Here is a 10576-nt window from a genome sequence, read left to right on the forward strand (position 1 = left end):
CATCTGTGAGCCGATTGTGTAGAAAATGTGAGAGCCTCAACATCTCACAACCCTATGGGCCTCCAGGGCCTGTTACAGGGATACCTTTACTTTTTTATATTTTTTTTGCTTAGTGAGAGATGGAGTCCAGCTGGGTCCACTCAGCACGGCGGCCACTGATTGGCCTATTTTACCGGCCCCGGGTGATTATGATGATGGAGAATTTGGTTAAATGAAAATTGGCAGGGGAAACCGAAGTACTCTGATTAAACCTGCCCCAGCGCCACTTTGTCCACCACAAATCCCCCTTGACCAGACACGGGCTCGAACCCGGGCCCCCGCGGTCGGAAACCAGGTACTAACCGCTTGAGCTATGGTGTGGCCTTTAAACAAGAACTAAATAAATACAAAACCGTAGAGATCTCCAGTTGTTCCTAGGCTTTACTAGACCAGTGAACTCAAAAACGATTAATATTCCGACAGCGAAGAAGAAACGGCCTAAAATGAACTGGTACATAAGCCGTTATGCCATTTTCTCATATATGTTCTTTCTTTATCTCGAAATAAGCGTCCTGGTTCATGGGAACTTGCCGCTAATAAAACAAAGAGATAATATACCTTGAAACTGTGAAAGGAATTCTTGTCACTGGAATGCGGGTTGCCTTCCACGATTGTTTATCCCAAAGCAGCAATTTAATTACCAAACTTGTCCCTGTATTCACATGCTATACACTTGCGTGAGGGTCCCACCAACTTGCTTGCGTTCAGTTAAAGTCCAGAATATGTTCGTGTCATTAGATCACCTGGTTTAAGATAGTAGGAATGCGGCTTTGCTTAATTAACTCCTTTGCAGCATACCGGTATATACAATATGTACCATATTCTTTAGCATTAAAATTATCTCTGAATTTTCCCAGACAGCATATGTATTTCGTATGGTTCTCATAATCAGCAGTAATTAATTTCCTGGATAACATTTACTTGTTTATCTTTATAATTACCATACATTGTGTTTTCTGTGAGGTAGGAACTAAATTTTTATGTTCCTGGCTCTGGGGGCTTCCCTTTGCAAAAACGCAAATAAGTGAATAATATTATTAGCATCTTCTGACTGGTAATAACCAGGGGAGCTGTGCAGGTTGGACCCAGCATTGGCACCTCACGCCAGTTGTGCTGTCAGTTGCAGTTGGACCGCAGAACAACTCCTGCTGTCCTGTAAGGAGGTCCTCTCCAACTTACGCAGCTCTCAATTAACTAGATCTTCCGCGCTTCTTGTCCACACCGGTTCACAAAACTTACTGTCTAACTGAATCGATAATTCCTTTACAAACACCCAGGCTAGTAAGCACTGCCCAGGTACCAGGTCTTCGGCTTCATATGTCCTTCCCATTCCAAATACTCTTTCTGTTCTAATCTAGATATTAAGCACCATTCCAACAAGACGCAAGGGAGAGTGGAGGTAAAGCTCCGTGCATTCTTAAACTTAGTAGTAGATGGAAAGGAGTGGTCACCCTCACGACTCGGCCGCTTTACCCACGGAGTATGAATCCCGGTACTCATTGGGTAGGCTGAGTGGGCCCCAGAGCCGGTCTGAATTATGTAGAGGCGAAAAGAAGGCTTCCTGCCGGGAATTTTATACGAATTTCTTGGATGTGCAGCTAGTAGTCTAGTCACTGCACTGACTGAGCTATGCTGGCCTCTGCTATGTCCATAGTTGGGTGTTGTATTGAGTCATGACAACTGTGGGAATTTGTATCCGGGCATGTTAATGGGTTTGTTGAGATTGTGGTCAAGGACCCAATTGCTCTTTAAAAAACCGGACGTTTCATTGGTCAGCTTTCATGTTCCTTCATATATTATATTTCAGATTAATTTACTTTCCACACTTGCGTCAACCGCTCTTTCTGCTGAATTACTGTCTTTATTTATGTAAGTTTTTTGTGTACCTTCGGTGGCCTTAACTTCTAGTATTTGATTCGTTAAATTCCGACAGTCTGAAGGACTAATTGCACGGGGAAGAGTCCTTCTTAAGAAGTTAATAGTAGTCCAGCTGGTCCACAAGTTTCACACTTCTTACGTGAAATGCTAGTGGGGTGGGACTAAGTCCCTTGTACTGCGGCCACTTCTGGCCTATTGTACCAGCCACAGATGATAGGTGAGGGTGATTGTGGAGCAATTGGTGGAATGAAGATTGGCAGGGGAAACCGAAGTACTCGGAGAAAACCTGCCCGGGCCGCCGCGGTGGGAAGCCAGCGACTAACCGCTTGAGCTATGGCACGGCCTCACTTCTTACGTAACTACAAGATTTCCAACAGCCAAGCACTAGACCTTATCCTAAGCCAGTTGAATCCAACATCACATCCTATTTATTCAGAAGACATTTTAATACTCTCCGTCCACGCCTTTGTCTCTCAAGTGATATTTGCCCTTCAGGTTTTCCAAGATGTTGTATAGAGCTACATTTTCTCTCGCTGCTATGCGTGCTACATATCTTTCCCATCTCATCCTCCTTGATTTGGTCATCCTAATAATATTTTGTGAAGTGTACAAATTGTTAATACACTCAATATGCAAATGAGACAGGATAGTTCAGTCGGTATAGCGGAGGACTACGGACTGGACGGCCGGCGATCGATTCCCGGCAGGAGCAAAGTGCCTTTTTTACTCCAGAATGTCCAAACCGACTCAGAGACCCACTGAACTTCCTCTCCGGTACCGGAGATTGTTTCCCTAGGGTAAAACGGCCTGGACGTGAAACTGACTGACCTTCATCTACTGCCGAGGCCAAGAATGGTGCATCCGTACCTCCACTCCCCCATGCGTCTTAATTAAGCACAGGGACAACTTCACCTTACCTTACCTCCAGAATACAAGACAGGAGCGTTACCATCTCAGACAGTTTGCTCGGTGTGTAGGACTTGCTGCCTGCATCTTAGAGGCACATGAGCGTTCTAATGAGAACAGTGTCCGAGGCTGCGATAACTCGTTTCTTTTGCATGGTTAAATGAATAGAAGCAGGACAACGTTACAGACACGAGAGCCTCAGATCATGCGCAGTGCCCCAACCGAGGTCATTCTGTTGTAGCGGCAGGTATCAGTAGAAAAGAAAGGTAGAGATATCCCTGTAACTGGCCGTGAGACGTCGAAACTCTCGCATTTTCTAGACGATCGGCTCACAGATGGCGGTGAGGTTGTCAGCCTCACGCACCGGCCACCCTTTATCTCCATGAAGATTCATGGTACTCATTTCTGTTAGAGGCTCAGCCAACCACACGGTCATATTGCGGCTGGAAGGATTATGTCAAAAGAAAAATTCAATTGTCTTATCAGGAATCGAACCCGCGACCTTCCGGCTTGTGGTATTATGCCTCAATCAATTACGCTACCACGTTCCCGGCAAAGATGAGTACTAATTCGAAATAAGATTCAGACCTTGCTCAGGTGAGAAACTGTGGCAGTAAATCAGAATGAACAACATTAGTACACGGCGTCACATTCCAGAAGGCAGTTCGAAAACTTTGGTCGGGAAGTGTACTGCTCTAAACTTGTGTTCGGCTACACCAACTAAAGTTTTACGTGGTTTTAGTCAGGTCCTCCAGACTACTATATTATGATTGTGCCCTAAATAAGCCCACATGTTTTCCAATTCATTGTGCTCTTAAATTCTAGCCATCCAACGCTATATAATTTCGGTACGGAAGTCTTCACTGCGTAGAACTTGTTATCTCTGCAAGAAAGCTTCTGTCATAAAACGCCGTGTTGAAAGTGAACCGACGTTTCGGAGGAACGCGTCGCCTCCGTCTTCAGAACGCGAGTAGAACTATGCTTTTCTACCATTTAGAGGCTGATTTCTTGCTTGTGTTATTTTTTGACACTGAAGATGGAGGCGACATGTTCTAGCGGCAAAAAGAAAATTTGTTTGCATTGCTTTCTATGTGGTCCGTGTCGTCTCAAAAGGAAATAGGCGATTAGTTCTTACCTGAATCTCTTTTCATCTTATGAAGATATTCATTTAAGATTTTACGAGAAATTTTACTTACCTAATCCCTTCTTCTTATACCCTACGGTGTCGTGGTTTTTTTTTTTTTTTAACATTTTACAGACGGTAGGACTCCTTGGACGAGTGGTCAGCTCGTCGCAAGACCTCTACCAAAACACAGGACAACACAAACAGAATAAACACCTACATCTACCAAACATCCATGCTACGTGTGGGATTCGAACCCACGATCCCTACTTCCGAGGGAGCGAAGACAGTACATACCTTAGACCGGCTAACGAGAAATTTAATGAAAGAAAATCATATGTATTCTGAAGAATACTATCTTCTGGGATATAACGCCGTGTAGTCCGTTGAAAGTCAACCGACGTTTTGGTGGAACATATCGCCTCCAACTTCAGGGTCGAATAAGCCGAGAAAGATACTTGCGTGGAAACAGGTTGTGGTATCTTGCTCCCAGGAGAAAGAACTCTTCATATCCAACGCTGTGAAAACTATTTTAAGTTGGTTTTTAGCCCAGACTGAGCTGGGCAGGGTTGCACTCTCTCTGTGGTGATACTGGGTCTCAGTGCGGGCTGCTGTGCCTCAGTAAGGGCACGTAGAGAGGGAGCTGTTGCAACACGAAGAAATAAACTAATTTTGTGTTCGGTATTCACATTTTATTTCTTAGGTCTCAGAGTATGGAATTGCGATGATACAGAGAAGCTGATGATCATGGTGATGAATGATAACGTATGAATATGTAACATTCTTGGCACTGAATAAATAATGTAATATTGCACATTAAAATTTGTGTATGTGAATATAATATTGGGGAATATTCAAAGATTTATGAAGATGTATAACAGATACATGATGAAGATGTTGGAGATGAGAAAATCGGAATAAAAAAGGGAGAGGAAATGAAATTAAGCCGAAAATTAGTTATTTTGTGTCAAAGAAATGTTTTTGTTCACAAACTGGTTCCTAGAAGTTTTCTGCTTTAATGAACCAGGCTTAGTAGAAGAAGAACTTAGACATTGTTTGCAGAGTGTAATTGTGTTGGCAAGTTCATGATAGCGTCCCTCGGCCACACCTAACATCGCAGACATGAACTGGTGTGACCTTAATGGTATCCATAACCACCATAACCAGCGTAACCCAGGCCATGTCCATAGCCGATAGCTGGGGCAGCATAACCGATTTTAGCCACAGCGGGGGCGGCATATGTAGCAGCATAAGCGGGGGCAGCAATACCCAGACCATGTCCGTAGCCGATTGCAGGGGCGGCATAACCGATCTTAGCCACAGCGGGAGCGGCAACCACAGCTGGGGCGGCGTATCCTATCTTAGCCACAGCAGGAGCTGCGACGACGGCTGGGGCGGCAGCGGCGTAGCCGAGTCCGTGTCCGAGACCCAGAGCGGGGGCGGCATAACCGATCTTAGCCACGGCTGGGGCGGCATAACCGATCTTAGCCACAGCGGGAGCAGCATACCCGCCGTAGTGCGCAGTGGAGTAGCTGACTTGAGATACATGAGACACGGGGGCGGGAGCTGCTACCGCTGCCACAGCGGGGGCGGCGGCGGCGTATCCAAGGCCGTGGCCATATCCGCCATATCCACCGTATCCGCCATATCCACCGTATCCGCCATATCCGCCGTAGCCGAGGCCAACAACCCCTCGCTTCTCGGTTTTCTTCTCTGCTTCTTCGGCGAAGGTGCAGGAGGCGACAGCCAACACGATGCAAGCCTGTGGGACAGTAGAACACTGGACTGATATATGCCACTCTTGCACGGGGTCTTGGGACGACGTGGCCAAATGAATCCAAGTCGTTCTGAATAAGAACTGAGTTGTCTGTTGAATGGCCGCGGACTTTCAGTTGTTTCAAGACGGCGTAACTTCAATTTCGATACTATTGTCGAGAGTGCACAGTTTGAATACGTCTGCCATCTTGAAACGATTCAGTTTCATGTACAGGAACCCCTGACTAATCCGGTTACAGTTAATCCGGGTCTTTATACGAGAAATGAAATATCCTGTTCACAATCGAGTACGTACTCTAAAAGACACGTGGGAGTTAGGAGCAAGAGGACTTTCAGAATGTGTTGATGGCAGCTGGAGAGACTGTGAAACCAAGAAAGAAAATATCCAAGACTGGCTTTAGGTGGATGAAAGAGACTATTTCAGCTTCTGACAGAGGAAGAAATTGCTGCAGTGTGTAAAAGTATCCCTGTAACAGGCCGTGGAGGCCCATAAGGTTGTGAGACGTCGAGGCTCCCACATTTTCTTGACAATCGGCTAACATATGACGGCGATGTCAGACTTACGAGCCGACCGCCCTTTACCCCCCGCAAGATTCCTGGTACACATTTATGTTAGAGGCTGAGTCGACCCCCAGGGTCATAGTGCCCCTCTGAGTTATTTCTAACCAATCACAATTCCTTACCCGCAGCGAACAAGACGTGTTTATGTGAGATTTCTTATTCAGAATGACTTGAATAATAACCTCCTCCAATATGGCCGCCTCCTATCTGGATATTCCATCACTCCTGAAGGTACTGAGGAAAACAACTAAATATCTGTATCAAGATAATAGGCTTTCCAGCCAATATTCATTCCGAGAATCTCTCGAATGTTGCAGACGCAACATAAACTTTTGGAAATTTATCGACGTTTCGGAATAAGTTCTGCCTCCATTATTTTTTCTGATCAAAGAGTCAAGTACGCAAGCAAAAAATAGAGTTCCCTCTTTGCTCTTTTCTTGCTTTCGTGTCTGGCTTATGCCAGTGGTATGTCAAGTGGTATTTGTGGTGGACAAAGTGGCGCTGGGGCGGGTTTTCTCCGAGTACTTCGGTTTCCCCTGCCAATCGTCATTGCACCTATTGCTCCACAATCACCCTCACCTATCATCTTGGGCTGGTACAATAGGCCAGAAGCGGCCGCAGTACAAAGTGAACTCAGTCTCACCCCAACAATAATAATAAAAAACTAACAGGATTCGCGGGGTTTCCTCTGCTTCCTTCTGTTTTTAAGGCAGCTGTCAGCAGCCCGAACCGCCTCTGTGGTCTACTGGTCAGAGGTCCTAGCTGCAGATCCAGAGATTCCGAGCTCGATTCCCGGCGCTACCAGATTTTCTGAGAATTAATAAGTCTGGAACGTGGTCCACTCAGACTCGTGAGAATAATTGAGGAGCTATTTGAAAGAAATAGCGGCTCCGGTCTAGAAAACCGAGATTAACGGCCGTGGGGAACCGTTGCGCTGGCCACGTGACACCCTCTATCCGCAAAATTTGGCACTGTCTTCGCCGACGAGTGGCGGTCGCTCGGTAGGTATAGTTCGTATGCGGACTACAGGCTACGGAGTTTGTTTTATTTTTGTCAGCAGCCCATACCATCAGTGAACGGACGGACGATGAGTTAATAATAAACTAGAAAGGGTTTCGATGGAAGCGGATGAGATATAATCGAGGTACTGTACCATCACTTTGCCTGGAGAAACTGAGGAATACCACAAGAAACGTCAGTTAATGTTGCCGGTGTTTCGGCCGAGATCGAACCACGTGCCCCCTGAAAACAAGTCTAGGGCTTCACCTGCTCGGTCTGTAGGTACTGAACCCTAACATCCGCTTCTACTAGGATCTTTATTTTGTGTTATATACACAGAGTGTCTGTAGAACGAGTCGCTTTGGTACGAACGTAATAAGTTCTGTTTCTGCTCCGAGTTAGAAGTAATATCACTTCACTTTCGTTGGCAAAAAAAAAATAATTTAACATTGAGAACACGCAGTAGATTACGCATACTGGTTTGTCATGGTCACAGTTACGTAGTCACGGTAACGCACGTAACCAGACAATTAGTGGACACTGGCAGGAGACTGTGAATATCGCGATAAAAAGGAAATACCGACCAGGCCTAATTAAAATGTCTGTTGTATAATCGCGTTACTAACAGCGGATATGAAAGTTGCTCTTAGCTAATCGAATGTACCTCTCACCCGTGACTTGCAGCTCGCTAAAGAGATACGAACCAGTGACCTTCATACACACAGTGACACCTGCTGTACACAACTCGAATGTCCTTTTGTTTGTATTGCTGCCTCTGCGCCAGTTACGGCGTTCGTTTACAGAACTTCGTGACGTATTGTATTTTGTGGAAAGTCACTTAGGCTCGGTCGGTAACGTTTCCGACCGACTTTCATGGCTTTTCTCATTCCCTCCAGGAAAATGCCGATATAGTATCTCTATCAGTTCACGGCCGATTCCTTCCAAATCCTTTCAAGTTCATCGGTGTTTCTACCATTCGACGCTATATAGTCTACCTGCGACATCATGTAAGCCTAGATAGCTTAATCTTTATAGCGACGGTCCGGGATTCGATTCCCGCAAGTGCAACATTTTTGTCTGCTGCGTGCAGACCGGTTCTCGGGCCCTCCCAGCCTCCTATACGATGGGTGTCGGGAGTAAAGCGGCCGGGGCGTGAAGCTGACGACTCACCTCCGTCTAGTGTCGAGGTCAAGAATAGTGGAGCTGTATCCCCCCCCCACGTCCTCATGGCGTGGTGCTTAATTAGTTAAGCGCAAGGATAACTTTACCTTTTACCTTACTGACAGCCTCGAAAAATAACATAAAATTTGATGTAGTGTGTCTAAAATATCTTTGAGATTGCGTCATTATCAAGTAATGACGTAGATCGTTACGTCATCATTTTCAACGTACGATGACAACCAAAATCGCCGTACCGGATGTCTCATTGAACAGACACTCATACATGTTTTCATTCATTCGTTCATCAGTGGCTGTAGCTACAGCCCTTTGTTGGACCTTTGCCGCTTTTTCAGGTTCGTAATCCTATACTCAGTCGGTATGACTCCTTGGACAGGGGATCAGCCCGTCACAAGCTCCCTACCTATACAGGACAACACAAACACAGAATAAAGGCACACACAGACATCCATGCCTTGAGTAGGATTCGAACCCACGACCCCAGTGTTCGAGAGAACGAAGACAGTTCATGCCTCAGACCGCGCGGCCTTCATGTTCGTCTCATAGATATTTTAGACAAAGAATTACCACCGCCATCATATGAACATGATCAGTTTTGCAAGATCTAAGGTTCTCACAGCTGTGGTTATGAAGAGTCCTATCTTCCGGGATGTAAGGGATTACACGGTTTCGAACCCCAGAAGATAGATCTCTTCTTGAGCAGTTTTACAAGCCGAGTCTGTCAGTGGATGCCGCTGGCTCGCCAATACTTACCAAGACCTTCATGGTGCGCGTAATGACTGCTGAGTTCACGTAGATTGCAGCTTGTCCACTGATGCTCGGTGTAGCCTCACGTAACGTATTTATACTCTGGCACCACGACATCGCCCCTCCTGAAGCTCTCCTTCGGCCATCTGTACCCTCCATCGATCCAAGAGCTCTAGAGAGTGAAAGGTCTGTCTTATTTTTTTGTTGTGTCTCACAGATGCTTTTGTTTGTCGAACTTCAGAGAGTCGTTCTAGTTCCTGTGTCTTGTCCGCCTCGCGTGTGTCGAATTTACACCTGGGGCATGTTCTCCTACTAAATTATCACGCCAGGTACTTTTCTTCTCTATGTTGAGGAACCTTCAGACAGACCCTGCACTTAAACGCATCGCCAAGAAAACTTTTATTCTCCGCGTTGAGGAACCTTCAGGCAGAACCCATGAACCGTATAACCTTATTGACCCTGCCTCGCCAAGAAAACGTATGCTGGAGTGGAGGTATAGCTCCGCGTATTCTTAACCTTCGACACCAGATGGAGATGAATGGTCAGTTTTACGTCCCTGACAGGGGAAATGGCGGAGGGTGTCGTTGGTGAGGAGGCTGTGTGCGCTTCGGAACCAGTCTGAACGAGATGGTAAATAGAAACATTTTCTGTCCTCACCGAGAATAGAGTCCCCTTTCCATGGTCTAGTCACTATACTGACTGAGCTATCCGGGTTGTACTGCTGGATCTGTGTGACACAGATCCAGCAGTACAACGCATGCAGTGACAGGAGCAAGACACAACACAGAACACGATACACAAATATATGTAGGAAGAATGCTCACATAAAAAAGGATTGGCGTAATTCGCGTGTTTGAGTGCGACGTAGGAAGAATCCTGAAAAGTTTTATTATTTAGAATTCATCGTCTATATGACGAATACAGATTTTAGTCATTTTAGAATGAAGACATTATGGCATGCAGTACAATAGTTTAACGTGCATAAAGACACCTGAAGATGGCACATTAGTGCTGAAGCATGTAGTGTGGAAGTGAAGAATAAGGTGAAAAAGTGTATACACTGTAAGACGGTCAGCATAAACCATGGACATGAATCAGTGTAACAGGACGCTAAAATATAATATTTTTCTCTGTTTTCATTAGCACTACCTACATAATTAAATTTTACATTTGTGTTCTAAAGGGTTTTTAGGGTTCCTTTTGTTTCACAAATATGGATTATCGTTTCATTCGGATGACAACCTCTTCCTCCAATTACTCCGGATTAGCTAGGGTTTGCTGTAAGTTGTTGATATAAATGCGAATATTTGTGTACTCTTTAGGTTTTTTATTGCCAGTGGGGTGGGACTAAGTCCCTTGTACTGCGGC

The 10576-nt window shown here is 45.5% G+C and overlaps 1 protein-coding gene across 1 annotated transcript; it reads right to left on the reverse strand.

The window, feature by feature from the left end:
• Positions 1–4641: 4641 nt before the first annotated feature.
• Positions 4642–9276, reverse strand: LOC111874185 (cuticle protein 64). Its single transcript, XM_023869470.2, has 2 exons — positions 9215–9276; positions 4642–5708 (listed from the first exon to the last, which is right to left on the reverse strand). The coding sequence occupies exons 1-2, from the start codon at positions 9224–9226 to the stop codon at positions 5085–5087; spliced, it is 636 nt and encodes a 211-aa protein (XP_023725238.1). The 5' UTR covers positions 9227–9276; the 3' UTR covers positions 4642–5084.
• Between the last annotated feature and the right edge of the window lie 1300 nt (positions 9277–10576).

Source organism: Cryptotermes secundus, unplaced genomic scaffold (genome assembly GCF_002891405.2).
Source record: "Cryptotermes secundus unplaced genomic scaffold, Csec_1.0 scaffold26, whole genome shotgun sequence".
In the NCBI taxonomy this organism is placed as follows: Eukaryota; Metazoa; Arthropoda; class Insecta; order Blattodea; family Kalotermitidae; genus Cryptotermes; species Cryptotermes secundus.